Raw genomic sequence first — 18,088 nt, 5'->3', positions numbered from 1 at the left:
GTTCAGCATTGGCTAACCGGCCCGGGCTGCATATCAGTTATGCACACCACTCCGCCCCTGCTTATTAAAATACATGTGGAATTAATCACAACAATGCTTGGAAGATAGCCACAGTGCATTAGCGAAATCTTCCTACTAATAGGGCTGACTTGAGCAGTGGTGCTAGTGGGTAAGCAATCTTCATAGACCGGACGTATGCTATCTCTATGCGCACCCATGACCAGATGTGACTCGGAGAAAGCTACAAAGCCCTTTCGTTTTGTCCAGGGTGGGCCGTTGTTCACGCGTTGTGCCTTTTATGTCTACAGGACCATGAGCAAGGTCTCACCATGCGACAGGCTTACCACTCCAAAATAAGCTCTGTGTGTCCCATATGCTGGATGGTCGCAGTTGAATTTCACACTTCGGCTCAAGCACCACCACCATCAGCAACTGCCAATTCCCCTATGTTGTGCTCTATTGTTATGTGTCTTTGTAACAGTCTTTGTAACATTAAGTACAGTTTCCAAGACAATGACACAAAAGAGTATTTAATTAGGCCATTATAAAGCTGTGGCCTGCCTCACTAATAACCTATGTGGCCCTCACGTTGGCTGACTGGGCCACACTGTAGTGGTTAAGACCACTACACAGCCATTGTATGTACAAGAGGATCTTTACTTACCAATGGCCATTCGTAGATACTGTTCTGTTTGTATCGCGAGCGTGCATGCGTGCCACACCAGTTCTTGTTATGGTAATATCCCTCTCCCGCTTGCCCCCTGCCAAGATCATTATCTCCATACTTACAGGTATGCTACGGTCTCAATGTACTTACTGGTCTGTCCATAAACCTGTAGCTCGTGTGCTGTGTATCTGTTGACGGACAAGCGCGTCCGTACGCCCCGCGTGGATATGCGCGCGCATGACGTCGCATTATCGCGTCGGGATCAGTGTGATGTTGTTGCGCCCCTGGCACCCCTGTTCCTGTCTGTAAATACCCCATCCTCTTCGTTTAGCCCGCACACCATAGATACAGGTGACTCACCCTACTACGGCACGCTATATACCTGTCATTTTCACGATGTGAGCTTCAGTCGATATTCTACTCACTGAAGCTCGTAAGTCTTTTTCTACCTCTAAGTACTGTACATATACTGATCTCCTGTAAAGTGACCGAATGTCGTTAGGTACAGTAATAGAGTCGATATTCTACTCACTGAAGCTCTGACCGAACATCGTTAGATCCAACGTCGCGCATACCTCGTTAAGAGGTTATGAGCCCCGCCTCCTCTTACGAGTTCCAGCTCAATCCGAACGAGTCGACGACCAGCCGCATCCCGAAGTTAATCGAGGATGGATTGAACTGGATCCTGTACAAGGAGCAGTTCCATGCGGCCGTCTATGCGAAAGGATTGGTGCGGTTCCTCAAAGGCCGCGACAAGGCTCCAGTCCCAACTACAGCTCCAGGCGTAGATCCGGATGCCGACGAATGCTATGAGAGCACGAACAACGTATGGGTCACGAAGCATCAGTCCATACGGACGATGCTGTTCCAGACCTTGCCTGAATCCCTCAAGCTTCGGATCGCTTCCTTGCAGAAAGCCTCCAAAGCATGGCAGGTCATCGTAGATGAATACGACAACCAGGGGGAGTTTGTACAAGTCGAGTTGCTTTGACAAATGCATGCACTCCGGTGCGCGGAAGATAGCGACCCTCGCCTGACTTTGAACCAACTCGAGAAGGTCAGGTCAGAGTACGCGACGGCCGGGGGTCAGCTCAGCGACACCGAATACAAGGCAATTATATTGTCTTGCCTTCCTATGTCGTACCGGGGTGTTGTACGTACAATTATTACTTCGGCTCGCATCTCGTCCCTTTCCCAGGCAGCAATCACTCCCTTGGTCACACCCACGACTCCTTCCTCGGGAATCAAACCTGCTGAGCTCATTCGTCAGATCAATGCAATCGCGCGTGATGAGTTCACGTTGAATGACTCATGATTGACAAGTGATGCCGCACTCATAGCCAGCAACACGGCAAAGTGCGCCAACTGCAACAAGCCTGGTCACTCAAAGCCGGATTGTTGGAGCAAGGGCGGAGGCAAGGAGGGACAAGGGCCAAGGAGTAAAGCCCAGAAGGCGAAGGCTAAGGCGAAGGGTTCAGGGGGAGAGACAGCGAAGACCGCATCAGCCCAAGATGGGGATGCCTTTGCATTCACAGTCGCGACCGATTTCGCGAAGGCCTCCCGCCAGAACCTACCCACTCTCATGCGTCTCCTCGACTCCGGAGCTAGTCACCACTTTGATCCTTGCCGGGAGAATTTCATTACTTTCCGGGACATCACGCCGAAGCCAATCATGTCCGCCGATGGCCGCACTTTTCACACCACTGGGGAAGGTGATGTCCGGGTGACCACCATTCATAATGGAAAGCCTACCCAGTTCGTCCTGTGTGATGTTCTCTATGCTCCGACAATGCCCCATGCCCTTATCTCCATCAGCCGTGCTGCCAACACTGGCCTCAGCGTCCGCTTCGAACGTGACGGCTGTCATGTTGTTGCTGCTGATGGGCAAACTTTGTTCATTGTTGCTGAGAAGAATGGTTTGTACCCCCTTGTTCACCCCCCTCCAACGTCTCCCTCTGGTGGTGCAACTGCTTTAGCTGCCGTCACTCCGCTTACCTTGTCCGAGCTTCACCGCCGGATGGGCCATGCCTACGCTCCCACCCTCCATGCGATGGTGAAGAACAACGTTGTCACCGGCCTCAAGCTCGAGGACACTGCCATCCCCTTCTGCGAAACATGCGCCAAGGCAAAGCAGGCCCGCGAGCCGTTCCCGAAGACATGATCCAGCCCGCAGGCCACTCATTATGGTGAACGCCTCCACACCAACGTCTGGGGCCCCACACCTGTACGAACCCCAGGCGGGAAATCCTACTATGTCCTTTTCCTTGACAATCACACAGATGAAGCCGTCGTGCACTTGCTGTCTCGGAAGAGTGAGACCTTCTCCCGCTACAAGGCATATGCTGCATGGGCGAAAACACATCGAGGTGTTACTGCCATCAAGGACCTGCAGTGTGATCGTGGTGGCGAGTACCTTAGCAAGGAGTTTGAAGCTCACCTTGAGGGGGAGGGCACTGCTTATCGCCTCACTGTGCACGACTCACCACAGCAGAATGGCAAAGCCAAACACCTCAATCGCACACTTGCTGAACACGGGCGTGCAATGCTCTTCGACGCTGGACTGCCGAAGACACTGTGGGGCGAAGCCATCATGCACGCCGCGTGGCTGCGCAACTGCACTACCACTCGCAACACACCCGGATCGACCCCGCATGAGCGCGCGACTGGCATGAAACCAAACCTGGCCAACCTACCATGATTTGGTTGCACGGTTTGGGTCCGCCATGACGCTGCATCCAAGCTCGACCCGAAGTCGCGCGAATGATGCTGGGTTGGGTTTGATGCGCGCAGTAAAGGCCATCACGTATACTCCCCGACTACCCGCTCGGTGTCCATCGAGCGCGATGTGCACTTCCCTGTCGACGCATCTGGCTCTGCACCCATGGACGTTCACGTTCCGTCTGAGGGGGAGCACTCACTATCCAGCCAAAACATGCCCGCTCCCGTTCCCGCTCCCATTCTTGCACCTGCCGCTCCCGAACCTGCTGCAACTACAGCACCAGAACATCCTGTCCTGCCGACCATGCCAACCACCGAACCACGCAGAAGTCAGCGCATTCGGAAGCCGACGCAGTGGGTCAAGGACCTGCAGGCTGGCGAGGGCACAGCAGGAGGACGTGGCACTCAGAAGGTCCCCGAGAGCATGACCGAACGAGCAACATATGCTGTCACGAGTTGGTACGGCGCCTAGCCGTTTTTTAATTTTTTCCCTTTCGCAGGCTCGAACCCGCGACCTCTGTACTACATGCCTGATATGGACGCGTCGCTATCTACTGTACGATTAGATTAGATGGGCGGCAGTGCGCGGCACAGCTCGGGCTCCGCTGACACAGCCTCTCTGACTCACCGGCCCCCGGGGCCGCGTCAGCATGCTGCGCACGGACCAGCTGTGCACGGACCAGTGCGCACAGCCTCCCCTAAACCTCCCCTGTATATAAGCCTGCCTCTGCTGCCCTAGGGACCTCAGTTTCGACCTCTTGTCCCTAGCCTTAGGTTTGAGCGTTGCTCACCATCGCTTCGGTGAGATCTAGTCGGACGCCCCCAGCTTTTAGGTTTTCCCCTGTCGCTTGACCTCAAGTCGCGACATATGCGGATGCAGCAAAGGAGCTGGACTCGGAGGATGAGACGCTCCATGCTCTCACAGCAATGAATGGAGACGAACCTACCTATCGCGAGGCAATGGCAGGCCCGGAGAGCGAGGATTGGAGGGTGGCGATGGAGGAGGAATTGGCGAAGATTGAGGCGATGGGCACCTACGAACTGGTCGAGAAGCCAAAGGGCGCAAACGTCGTCAGGTGTGTCTGGGTACTCCGGAAGAAGTGCGATGAAAACAATGAGGTCGCAAAGTTCAAAGCCAGGCTCTGCGCCCAGGGATTCTCACAGGTCCACGGCATCGACTATGACCAGACTGCTGCTCCCACTGCGCGACTCGCATCACTCCGTCTCGTACTTGCTCTCGCAGCTGCTAACGACTGGGAGGTGCATCAAATCAACTTCAAGAATGCTTACCTGAATGGTGACCTCAACGAAACAATTTACATGTGACAACCACCCGGGTTCGAGGTTCCAGGACGCGAGGATTGGATCTGGCGGCTCCTCAAGGCATTGTATGGACTTAAACAAGCTGGACGCCTGTGGTACCAAAAGATCTGCGAGCTCTTCGATGAGATAGGTCTGTCACGAAGTTGCCACGACTTTGGTGTGTTCTTCCTGTTTCTACCCGGTATTATAATCATCATTGTCATTCATGTCGATGATTGTACGCTGGTAACGAACACCAAGCGCATCATGGACGACTTGAAGAAGCAACTAGGAGCTCGCTTCGAGATTGTTGATCTCGGCGAAGCACGCTGGCTGCTAGGCTTTGAGATACATCGAAATTGTGCTGCCCAGACCATCTCTCTCTTGCAAGCATCATATATCGACACCGTCCTCGACCGCTTCAACATGACTGATGCCTACACACTCACTGTCCCTATGGACCCTCATGTCACACTCCACGGCCTCGAGCTCACTGACGATGAACGCCGGGAGATGGCCCGCAAACCCTATGCACGTCTTGTCGGGAGTCTCATGTACGCAGCGATCGGTACGCACCCGGATATCGTGTTTGTGGTCTCGACGCTCGCTCAATTCATGGCCAACCCCGCGCCAGTCCACTGGGAGGCCGCTAAACGCGTGCTTCGCTATCTCAAAGGCACGCGCGATCTGCGTCTCACCTTTGGCTTGTCCACCGATGGACTGACAGGCTATTCGGACACTGATTGGGCATCCCAGCCACATCGTCATTCAATATCTGGCCATGTCTTCCTGTTCACAAGCGGTGCGATCACCTGGAGCTCATGGAAGCAACCCATCATCGCGCTGTCCTCCACGGAAGCTGAATATATCGCCGCCTCTGATACAACACGGGAACTCCTATGGCTACATGCTCTGTTCGCTGAGCTTACTTCCTCCTCACCCGCTTCGATTCCTCTCTTTTCTGACAACCAGAGCGCCATCACTATCGCTAAGAACGGCCTCCTCAATGCTCGCACCAAGCACATTGACCTTCGCTATCATTTCATCCGCAAAGTCCTCGACTCAGGCCGCGCCACGCTCGACTACTGCCCGACTAATGACATGGTTGCAGATCTCCTTACGAAGGCCCTGGTGCGTCGCAAAGTCGACTTCCTCGCTGGCCTGATGGGGCTTTGTCCGGCTTGAGGGGGAGTGTTGACGGACAAGCGCGTCCGTACGCCCCGCGTGGATATGCGCGCGCATGACGTCGCATTATCGCGTCGGGATCAGTGTGATGTTGTTGCGCCCCTGGCACCCCTGTTCCTGTCTGTAAATACCCCATCCTCTTCGTTTAGCCCGCGCACCATAGATACAGGTGACTCACCCTACTACGGCACGCTATATACCTGTCATTTTCACGATGTGAGCTTCAGTCGATATTCTACTCACTGAAGCTCGTAAGTCTTTTTCTACCTCTAAGTACTGTACATATACTGATCTCCTGTAAAGTGACCGAATGTCGTTAGGTACAGTAATAGAGTCGATATTCTACTCACTGAAGCTCTGACCGAATGTCGTTAGATCCGACATCGCGTGTACCTCGTTAAGAGTATCCTCGTCAAATCAACACCAGTATTGGCACCCTTTGTTTGTGACTCTTGCTCATCTCTTTGCTTGCCCTTGACAGTTCAACATCCGGACCTCTTCGGGTACGTGCTTTGCTCAATGTGCCCATTACAGTTTGATTCCACCACAACCAGACACTTGGACATTTCATTTCCTCTTTCAGCTAAGTGCCCTGTTTTTCTTCTCATTGTTGACATCCTTTCTCCCACATGAACCACCACCACATGGCTCAGCAAGGCCTCGACCAAGGCTTCAATGGGAGCTGGGGCGATGTGGGCATCCAACAGCCCCCCTCAACCTGCTCCTCCTCCTGAGGCCAGCGTGGACCCTGCTGACTCTGCTGACTGCATCCTCTTCCAGGCCATCGCTGCACTTGGACAACACCAAGATGTGTTTACAAACAACCAGCAGCTGCAGAGCACTGCACTTGAGTTGCTCGCCCGCAGCATCAACGAGTTGCAGCAGCATGTGTCTGCAACACCTGCACCATTAATGTTGCGACTTAGGGTCAAGTGACAAGGACCAAACTGTTGCGACTTGAGGTCAAGCAACAGGGGAAAACCAAACAAGGATGCTGGGGGCATTCGACTGGGTCTCACCAAAGCGATGGTGAGCAGTGCTCAAACCTAAGGCTAGGGACAAGTAAATGTATTAGTTAGTGAGGTAAGAAAGAAATACAAGGGAGGGCTTACTGACCTAGGGACAAGAGGTCGAAACTGAGGTCCCTAGGGCAGCAGAGGCCGGCTTATATACAGGAGAAGATAAGGGCAGGCTGTGCGCACTGGTCCGTGCACAGCTGGTCCGTGCGCAGCATGCTGACACGGCCCCAGGGGCCGGTGAGTCAGAGCGGCTGTGTCAGCGGAGTCCGAGCTGTGCCGCGCACTGCCGTCCCATCTAATCTGATCGTACAGTAGATAAGGAAATGTCCGTTTCAGGCATATAGTACAAAGGTCACGGGTTCGAGCCCGCGAAAAGGAAAAAAATAAAGAATGGCTAGGCGCTGTGTCAACTTGTGACATTACCCCCCCCTCAATGGCGCATGACCTCATGTGAGGTGCCCTTGCCCATCTCCCACCCGGAGCGGCAGCGTGCTTCAGTCAGCGGCGAAGGCATTGGCTGAAAGTTGAGACCACCAAAGGCAGTGGCATTGAGGTGTCAAGGGGTGTTCGGGTTCTTCTGGTGGAAGTCGGATATGAGGGCCGGCGCATTCGCAACATTGCGCGCTGGTTCCCATGACGTATGCGAGTCATCATAACCCTTCCACTTGACGAGGTACTGCAGCTGACGCCGGAAGATCCTCGAATCTTTGATCTGCTCAACCTCGTACTCCTCGTCGCCCTCAACCTCAATGGCAGGCGGTTCCTCTGGTTCCCGGCCCGGGATTTCGCTACACGTGTATTTGCTAAGCAAGGAGACATGGAACACCGGGTGCACCAGCACCGACTTTGGCAGGACTAATTCATAATCCAAGTCTCCAAGCTTTCACCGCACGGCATAAGGTCCGAGGCGTTTGGGACTGAGCTTCTTGCTCGGCTGTTTCAGCTTAAGGTTCTGAGCATCAAGCCAGACCTTGTCCCCTGGCACGAAGACTGGTGCCTCCTGCACGTGTCTGTTGTAGTACACCTTCATGCGCTCGGCTGACAGCTCAAGCGTAGAGTGCGTGTCGTCCCGGATTTCCTTCAGGATCTTGAGCCGATCAGCGGCCGCAGGCATCGCAGACATCGGATTGATCCGCACTTGGATCTCAGGATTGTACCCTTGATGCAGGAAGAAAGGGGAGTGCCCGGTCGCGGAGTGAACTCAATTGTTCAGTGCGAATTCCGCGAGTGGCAACTGCTTTGCCCAATCATCCTGCCTGTGGCTTGTGAAAGTGCGCAGGTACTGCTCAATCTTCTGGTTCCAGCGCTCAGTCTGGCCGTCTGTCTGAGGGTGGAACGCTGTGGACAGCGCCGGCTCGATCCCTAGTCCCTTGTACACCACATGGAGATATTTCAACGTGAATTGGGGACCTCAGTCTGATATGACTTTGGCCAGGGCCCCGTGATGCTTGAACACATTGCGGATATACAAATCCGCCGCACCTTCTGCCGTCAGGGTCTCATGACAGGCAAAGAAGTGGACCTGCTTGGTAAAGCGGTCGGCAGTGACTAGGATCGAGTCGCATCCATCAGACTTCAGCAAACCAACGATCATATCGGTTGTGATGATCTGCCACAGGCACTCGGGGATCTTGTTCGGCTTCAGCGGACCCTGGGGTTTGGCTGGGAAAGTCTTGGTACGGTTGCACACGTCACAGGTGCTTATGTACTCATTGACGAATTTAGACATTCCCGGCCACCAGTAGTTCCGTGATAGGAGCTCTAGGGTTTTGGCCCGACCACCATGTCCGGCGATCGGCGAATCATGGTGGATCTTGACAATATCCCGCCGGAGCTCCGCGTTCTTTGGGACGTATACACACCTGCGGAACAACAGGAGCCCTTGTTCAGCATTCCACTCCTCCAGGCCCCTTTGCAGCCGGGGCGGTCCGAGGTCCTGCACCTTTTCAAGTGCCTCGGCCACCTCCCGATCCTTCTCCGAACATTCCCTGATGCGCTTCAGAAGTGACTGATCTGCTGTCACCGAGGCATGACCGCGCCTGACGGAGGCGATGCGGAATCTCTCTGGTCGGAGAACCACCTGATCGGTGTTATCGTCCTCATCGCCGACCTGATGGTCTGATCGGCGTGACAGGGCATCAGCCTTTCCATTCGACGTTCCGGCCTTGTGCGTGATGCGGAAATCGAAGCGTGCCAGGAATAGCGACCAGCGAGCTTGACGACACGTGAGATGCTGGGACGTGCACCAGTACTCGAGGTTCTTATGATCGGTCACGATCTCGAACTGATTAGGTAACCCCTCAAGGTAATGGCGCCATTCTTCCAAGGCTTCGATGATCGCGAGCATCTCCTTGTCGTAGATCTCATAGTTACGCTGAGCCGAGTCCATGGCATGGGATCGGAAGGCGACAGGATGCCATTTGCCGTTGTCCTGCTTCTGCATCAGCACACCGCCAGTGGCATATCCCGAGACATCGACTTTGATGCGCGTTTCCCGATGGGGATCGTACAGCGCCAGTACAGGGGTTGTGCCGAAAAGTCGCTTGAGCTCGTCAAATGCACGTTGCTCCTCTTCACCCCAGTGCCAGGGGTCATTCCCTGTGAGCCGGTCGAGTGGTCGCGAGATCTTGGCGAAGTCTTTGATGAAGTGGCAGTAGAAATTGGCAAACCCCCGGAACTTCTGAACGTCCTTTTTGTTCCGGGGTACCGGCCACTCATTAATTCCTTTCAGCTTCGCGGGATCCATCGCCACCTCATCGCCACCGAACACATAGCCGACGTAGTCGACTTTGGGAACATCCCATTCGCACTTTTCAGGCTTCAGGAACAGATCGTTCTCCTGAAGGCGGCGAAGAACCTCGTGTGTGACCTTTTCATGCTCTGCTCTGTTGGTAGAGAAGATGAGTATATTGTCTAGGTATACGAGGACCTTGCCGCCGATGATGAGATCATGGAAGATCTCGTTCATCATGGCCTGGAAGGTCGCGGGGGAGTTGGTGAGGCCGAAGAACATTACCAGGGGCTCGTACAGCCCCCGGTTCGTCACAAAGGCCGCCTTCCATTCGTCACCGGCTTTGATCCGGACGTTATTGTATCCCCATCTGACATCGAACTTCGTGAAAAGCATGGCGCCGCGGAGCTTATCCACCATCTCGGCGATTAGCGGCAGTGGATAGTGATTTTTGACAGTGATCACATTTAGCCGGCGATAGTCTTGTACGGGTCGAAGTGTTCCTTCCTTCTTTTTGATGAAGAAGAAGGGGGATGAAATGGGCGACTTCGATTCCCATATGTAGCCTTTCGCCAGCTATTCCTTCACTAACTTGTCCAGCTCTTCCTGCTCATTGTTCGACAAGGGGTACACTTTCAAGTGGAACATCGAGTAGCCCAGCACGAGTTCGATCACATGATCGTATGGCTTCCTTTCAGGTAGCCGTTCTGATGCTTCTTTGGAGAAGATTTTCAGGAACTCGTGATACTGTTTTGGTACCGACTCTTCGGTGGTCTTGACAACCTTTTTCTTGATCTCTTCCTCTGCGAACAGCTGGGAGTACGTATGCCCTGCTGCGACGAACAGCTGAGGTGCACCGGAAAGTGTGATACCTTGCTCCCAGGCCTCGATCAAGTCGGCTTCGTCCCATTCGACTTCTACTGGATCTACTTTGGGTTCAACGTCCGGGAGTACCTTACTCTGACAGGCTCCTATAACCGACCATTTGGACTTCGGCGAACGCCTGCGCGCCGTGGGCCTGACCCCCGTATCACACGCAGTTGCTGCTTGCTCCATCCGGCCAGTCTTCCTGGCACTGCACGCTTCGGGGCATCATGACAGCTTGAGGGAGCCTTTCTCCCAATCGATCTCAGGGTTGTGCTCGCGTAGCCAATCTAACCCGATGATCACATCCTCTGGACCGATGTCCGTGACTGTAAACACTGTCTTCTCGACGTGTTCTCCTATCTGCATCTGTAGTACGGCTACTTCCGAGATGCTTCCGTCTTTATTGAGTGTTCCATCGATATTGTATAGTGGGATTGGTTCCTTCAATTTCCGCGTTTGTACTCGGTTCTCCGTGATGAAACATTTGTTGATGAATTTTGTAGTGGCTCTGCTGTCCACCATTGCAATTATGTCTTTGTGCCGTCTTTCTCCTTTGAGGCGCACTGGAATGTAAAAATGCTGAGACCTGTGGTCTAACTCGTAAACATTTGCAGTCGCCAATACATTGTACAAATTGTTATTACGAGGTCCGACGCGTGCGGCACGAAGCGTGGACCGGATCAAAAACCCTTGTCACGAGTTGGCACGGCATCTGGCTGTTTTTTAATTTTTTCCTTTTTGCGGGCTCGAACCCGCGACCTCTGTACTACATACCCGATATGGACACGACACTATCTACTGTACGATTAGATTAGATGGGACGGCAGTGCGCGGCACAGCTCGGACTCCGCTGACACAGCCGCTCTGACTCACCGGCCCCCGGGGCCGCGTCAGCATGCTGCGCACGGACCAGCTGTGCACGGACCAGTGTGCACAGCCTCCCCTAAACTTCCCCTGTATATAAGCTGGCCTCTGCTGCCCTAGGGACCTCAGTTTCGACCTCTTGTCCCTAGGTCAGTAAGCCCTCCTTTGTATCCTTTCTTACTTCACTCACTAATATATTATCTTGTCCCTAGCCTTAGGTTTGAGCGCTGCTCACCATCGCTTCGGTGAGACCCAGTCGAACACCCCCAGCTCTTTTAGGTTTTCCCTGTCGCTTGACCTCAAGTTGCGACATTAGGTCGAAACTCTCATAGCTGCCGGCGTTCTCTCGGAACCCAAAACACTCATTCTCCTTTCCTACAGGTCGGGTGGTGCGCACCCTACTATACATTACGATACGTAGATAGCCTACTGTACATCGCCACCACTTAGGGGACGAACTCTTCAGTACCTGCACTTCAGTGGGCGGTACTTGTCCTCACGGACGCGTGGCTTAGGTTCCTGCTGCATACTAGCCAAAAGCAGTACTGGGCCCCACGTGAACTGCGAACCCTAGTGTCATCTTGGGCACCGTAGGTGTAAGCTAGTATAGCACGGCCATTGTAGTACGCGCACCTCCTCGTCCTCCCCCCATCCATCATGGCTGCCTGTCAAGGCCAAGTTCACGCATTCGACTCTCAGGATCTCGTCGACACCTACATCCCAGACGGCCCTGAGACTGTCATCTACACCTACAAGCAGCAGCCATGCCCTAATCGGACACCCCGATCGATTGAGCAGGATTACCCGCGCTACAAGGCAATCAGAAGGGCCCAACATCCGCTCGGCCCCCGCAGCACCCTCGCCTCCTGATCCGCCTCGCGACATTCTCGCCCTGTCTCCCCCAGCTCCCGCCTTCCCCAAACTGTCGCCGGTCCAAGTCAAGCGCGAGGAGATCTCCCTCCAGACCCTGCGCCAGAGCCTGAGCCTGAGGAGAGTGCGAGTGAAGAAGGAGTTTCGGAGTCTGAGTCCGCGGATTCTGCTTGGCCCGCCTCACCGACAGCGCTCACCCCCGCGTCAGCAGTCCCTGACGTACGTGACCCCGCCTCCGGGCTTCCTCCAGCGCCTTCACCACCGTCGCCGCCGCGAGGCTGCTCGCGCACTCGCTCCCCTCGTAGTCCGACCAGCAGAGGACCACCACAGCCGCCTCCGCCCCCGCGCCGTCCTCCGTCCCCCCCGCCGTCGATAATGTCCTCGCCCGCGACCGCCCCCGACAAGGAGACCCTGAAGCTCCTCCTCCCTCTTCGCTATGACGGCAAAACCGTCATCGAGTGTGACAGGTTCCTGTCACAGCTACACATCTACTGGTTGGTTAATACGTCGTTAACTACCATCGAGCTCAAAGTGCAGGTCGCACTGAGCCTGCTCGACGGAGATGCCCGCGCCTGGGCCACCCCCTATTTTTCCCAGCTCGCATCAGTGCAGATGGGCGTACAAGGGGCTACGACCCCCTTCAGGAACGAAGCAGCCTTCACTGCCGCCTTCAAGGCTCGCTTCGGCAATCTCGACGATGAGGCGGCGGCACAAGTGGAGTTAGCAAAACTCTGTGCGGACAAGTCAGTCCGCAAAAAACGCACCGCTGCGGAGTTCTCCGCACTGTTCAAGGGTCCGGCGGACCGCTCCGGGTATGGGGACCTGGAGCTACACGACAAGTACCTGAGCGGCATCCCCTCCCGCATCTACCGGAAGATCGAGCTCGAGACCTTCACCACGTGGCAAGAAGCTGAGAAGCGCGCCACTGAGGTCGAGCAGATCCTCGACATCAGCCGGGCCCGTCGGCCTGAGTTGAACAATTTCTTCTCGACTCGAGGTCGAGGACGCGGAGGGGCACGTGGTGGTGCACCCCAGTCGCACACAGCTTCAGCCAGCATCAATGCGGCCATCGGAAAAGGAGACTTCCCTGGCAGTTGTTTTGGCTGTGGGAAGCAAGGGTACCGTCGTTTCGAGTGCCCCAATTGTAAGGACAAGCCTTACACAAAACGCGCCGACACACGGGCTACGGTTGCCTCGGGATCCACCCAGGCGATGACAAGCGCCCCCGTTGCTTCACCCTCGGCAAGTATAAGTGCTGCTTCAGCGAAATCCGAGCAATCGGAGCTGGCGGACTTAATGGCACAGGTGAAGTTGATGCGCGAGGAGCTCGAGCACTATCAGGCAATGAAGGAGGAGGGTTTTTGATCTGGTCCGCGCTTCGTGCCGCACGCATCGGGCCGCATATATCCTGTAACAAGTATGATGTATTGTCGACTGCAATGGTGTATGAGTTGGACCAGGGGTCCCAGCATTTTCACATTCCAGTTCGACTCCAAGGGAAAAGACAGCACAAGGACATAATCGCTATGGTGGACAGTGGAGCCACCACGAAGTTTATCAACAAGCGATTCATTATAGAGAATAAGGTGCAGACGCGGAAGCTAAAAGAGCCGATTCCGCTATACAATATCGACGGCACCCTCAATAAAGACGGAAGCATCTCAGAAGTAGCCGTGCTACAGATGCAGATAGGAGAACACATCGAGAAGACGGTGTTTACGGTCACAGACATCGGTCCAGAAGATGTGATCGTTGGGTTGGATTGGCTGCGTGAGCACAACCCTGAAATCGATTGGGAGAAAGGCTCCCTCAAATTGTCACGATGCCCTGAAACGTGCAGTGCCAGGAGGACTGGCCGGATGGAGCAAGCAGCGACTGCGCGTGATACGGGGGTCAGGCCCACGGCGCGCAGGCATTCGCCGAAGTCCAAACGGTCGGTTATAGGCACTTGCCGGAGTAAGGTACTCCCGGACTTCGAACCTGAAGAAGATCCAGTAGATGTCGAATGGGACAAAGCCGACTTGATCGAGGCCTGGGAGCAAGGCATTACACTTCCCGGCGCTCCTCAGCTGTTCGTCGCAGCTGGGCATATGTACTCCCAGCTGTTCGCTGAGGAGGAGATCAAGAAGAAGGTCGTTAAGACCGCTGAGGAGTCGGTGCCCAAACAGTACCACGAGTTTCTGAAGGTCTTCTCGAAGGAAGCATCAGAACGGCTATCCGAAAGGAAGCCGTATGATCATGCGATCAAACTCGTGCCCGGCTATTCGACATTCCATTCGAAGGTGTACCCCCTGTCGAACAATGAGCAGGAGGAGCTTGACAAATTCCTCAAGGAGCAACTGGCGAAGGGCTACATACGGGAGTCGAAGTCGCCCATCTCGTCCCCTTTCTTCTTCATCAAAAAGAAGGAAGGGACACTTCGACCCGTGCAGGACTACCGCTGGTTGAACGCGATCACCGTCAAGAATCGTTACCCGCTGCCGCTGATCGCCGAAATGGTAGACAAGCTCCGTGGCGCCACGCTCTTCACCAAGTTCGACATCAGATGGGGCTATAACAATGTCCGGATCAAAGCTGGTGACGAGTGGAAAGCCGCCTTTGTGACTAACCAGGGGCTGTACGAACCCCTGGTGATGTTCTTCGGCCTCACCAACTCCCCTGCGACCTTCCAGGCCATGATGAACGAGATCTTCCATGATCTCATCATCGGCGGCAAGATCCTCGTGTACCTGGACGACATACTCATCTTCTCTACCAACAAGGAGGAGCATGAAAAGGTCACACGTGAGGTTCTTCGTCGCCTTCAGGAAAACAATCTATTCCTGAAGCCTGAGAAGTGCGAATGGGACGTTCCCAAGGTCGACTACATCGGCTATGTGTTTGGTGACGATGAGGTAGCGATGGATCCCGCGAAGCTAAAAGGAATTAATGAGTGGCCGGTACCCCGGAACAAAAAGGATGTTCAGAAGTTCCGGGGGTTCTCCAACTTCTACCGCCACTTCATCAAAGACTTCGCTAAGATCTCGCGACCACTCGACCGGCTCACAGGGAACGACCCATGGCATTGGGGCAAAGAGGAGCAACACGCCTTCGATGAGCTCAAGCGGCTCTTTGCGACGACTCCAGTCTTGGCGCTGTACGACCCTAATCGAGAGACGCGCATCGAAGTCGATGCCTCAGGGTACGCCACCGGTGGCGTGTTGATGCAGAAGCAGGATGACGGTAAATGGCACCCAGTAGCCTTCCGATCGCATGCGATGGATCCAGCGCAGCGGAACTACAAGATCTACGATAAGGAGATGCTTGTGATCATCGAAGCACTAGACAACTGGCGCCACCATCTTGAGGGACTACCCAATCAGTTTGAGATTGTGACCGACCATAAGAATCTCGAATATTGGCGGACGTCACAGCACCTCACGCGGCATCAGGCACGATGGTCGCTATTCCTGGCTCGTTTCGACTTCCGCATCACGCATAAAGCCGGGACGTCGAATGGAAAAGCCGATGCCCTGTCCCGCCGGCCAGATCATCAGATTGGCGATGAGGATGATAACACCAATCAGGTGGTTCTCAAGCCAGAGCGCTTCCGCATCGCCTCCGCCTGGCGCAGCCATGCCTCGGTGACGGCCGATCAGTCGCTTCTGAAACGCATCAGGGAATGTTCAGAGAAGGATCGTGTAGTGGCCGAGGCACTTGAAAAGGTGCAGGACCTCGGGCCGCCCCGGCTGCAAAGGGGCTTTGAGGAGTGGAATGCCGAACAAGGGCTCCTGCTGTTCCGTGGATGCGTGTATGTCCCAAAGAACGCAGAGCTCCGGCGGGATATTGTCAAGATCCACCACGACTCGCCCATCGCCGGACATGGTGGTCGGGCCAAAACCCTCGAGCTCCTATCACGGAACTACTGGTGGCCGGGAATGTCTAAATTCGTCAATGAGTACGTAAGCACCTGCGACATGTGCAACCGTACCAAGACATTCCCAGCCAAGCCCCAGGGTCCGCTGAAGCCGAACGAGATCCCCGAGCGCCCATGGCAGATCATCACAACCGATATGATTGTCGGTCTGCCGAAGTCTGATGGATTCGACTCGATCCTGGTCACCGCCGACCGCTTCACAAAGCAGGTCCACTTCTTTGCCTGTCATGAGACCCTGACGGCAGAAGGTGCGGCGGATTTGTATATCCGCGATGTGTTCAAGCATCACGGGGCCCCGGCCAAGGTCATATCAGACTGAGGTCCCCGGTTCGCTTCGAAATATCTCCATGCGGTGTACAAGGGACTGGGAATTGAGCCGGCACTATCTACAGTGTTCCACCCTCAGACAGACGGCCAGACTGAGCGCTGGAATTAGGAGATTGAGCAGTACCTGCGTGCTTTCACAAGCCACAGGCAGGATGATTGGGCGAAGCAGTTGCCGCTTGCGGAATTTGCGCTGAACAACCGAATTCACTCCGCAACCGGGCACTCCCCCTTCTTCCTGCATCAGGGGTACCATCCTGAGATCCAAGTGCGGATCAATCCGATGTCTGCGATGTCTGCGGCCGCTGATCGGCTCAAGATCCTGAAGGAGATCTGGGATGACACGCACTCTACGCTTGAGCTGTCAGCCGAGCGCATGAAGGTGTACTATGACAGGCACGTGCAGGAGGCACCAGTCTTTGCGCCGGGGGACAAGGTCTGGCTTGATGCCCGGAACCTTAAGCTGAAACAACCGAGCAAGAAGCTTAGTCCCAAGCGCCTTGGACCATATGCCGTGCGTCGAAAGCTCGGAGACTTAGATTACAAATTGATTCTGCCGAAATCAGTGCCAGTGCACCCGATGTTCCATGTCTCCTTGCTCAGCAAGTACACGCGTAGTGAGATCCCAGGCCGGGAGCCGGAGGAGCCGCCTGCCATTGAGGTTGAAGGCGACGAGGAGTACGAGGTTGAGCGGATCAAAGATTCGAGAATCTTCCGGCGTCAGCTGCAGTACCTCGTCAGATGGAAGGGTTATGACGACTCGCATACGTCATGAGAACCAGCGCGCAATGTTGCGAATGCGCCGGCCCTCATATCCGACTTCCACCAGAAGAACCCGAACACCCCTCGACGCCTCAATGCCACTGCCTTTGGTGGTCTCAACTTTCAGCCAATGCCTTCGCCGCTGACTGAAGCACGCTGCCGCTCCGGGTGGGAGATGGGCAAGGGCGCCTCGCATGAGGTCATGCGCCGTTGAAGGGGGGGTAATGTCACGAGTTGACACAGCGCCTAGCCATTCTTTATTTTTTCCTTTTCGCGGGCTCGAACCCGTGACCTTTGTACTATATGCCTGAAACGGACATTTCCTTATCTACTGTACGATCAGATTAGATGGGACGGCAGTGCGCGGCACAGCTCGGGCTCCGCTGACACAGCCTCTCTGACTCACCGGCCCCTGGGGCCGCATCAGCATGCTGTGCACGGACCAGCTGCGCACGGACCAGTGCGCACAGCCTGCCCTCATCTTCCCCTGTATATAAGCCGGCCTCTGCTGCCCTAGGGACCTCAGTTTCGACCTCTTGTCCCTAGGTCAGTAAGCATCCTTTGTATTCCTTTTCTTACCTCACTAATATATTATCTTGTTCCTAGCCTTAGGTTTGAGCATAAGCTCACCATCGCTTCGGTAAGACCCAGTCGAACGCCCCCAGCGTCCTTTGTCTGTGTTTCCCCAGTCGCTTGACCCTAAGTCGCGACAAGTATGCAGCCGGAACCTAGTCCACGTGTCCGTTTAAGGACAAGCACCACCCACTGAAGTGCAGGTGCTGAAAGGTTCGTTCCCTGAGTGGTGGCAATGTATCATATGCTATCTATGTGTCGTAGGGTATAGTAAGGGTGCGCACCACCCA

The 18,088-nt window shown here is 54.8% G+C and overlaps 1 protein-coding gene across 1 annotated transcript; it reads right to left on the bottom strand.

Moving 5' to 3' along the window:
• Positions 1 to 785: 785 nt before the first annotated feature.
• On the bottom strand, positions 786 to 6,443 carry POSPLADRAFT_1155879 (hypothetical protein; the record flags this gene model as incomplete). The annotated part of the gene is made up of 3 exons (XM_024487001.1): positions 786 to 855; positions 3,177 to 3,222; positions 6,323 to 6,443. 3 exons carry the CDS (start codon positions 6,441 to 6,443, stop codon positions 786 to 788), a joined length of 237 nt encoding a protein of 78 aa, XP_024334448.1.
• Positions 6,444 to 18,088: the final 11,645 nt, after the last annotated feature.

This window comes from Postia placenta (genome assembly GCF_002117355.1).
Source record: "Postia placenta MAD-698-R-SB12 unplaced genomic scaffold POSPLAscaffold_17, whole genome shotgun sequence".
NCBI classification, from domain to species: domain Eukaryota; kingdom Fungi; phylum Basidiomycota; class Agaricomycetes; order Polyporales; family Adustoporiaceae; genus Rhodonia; species Rhodonia placenta.
This window is presented reverse-complemented; position numbering and strand designations above follow the sequence as displayed.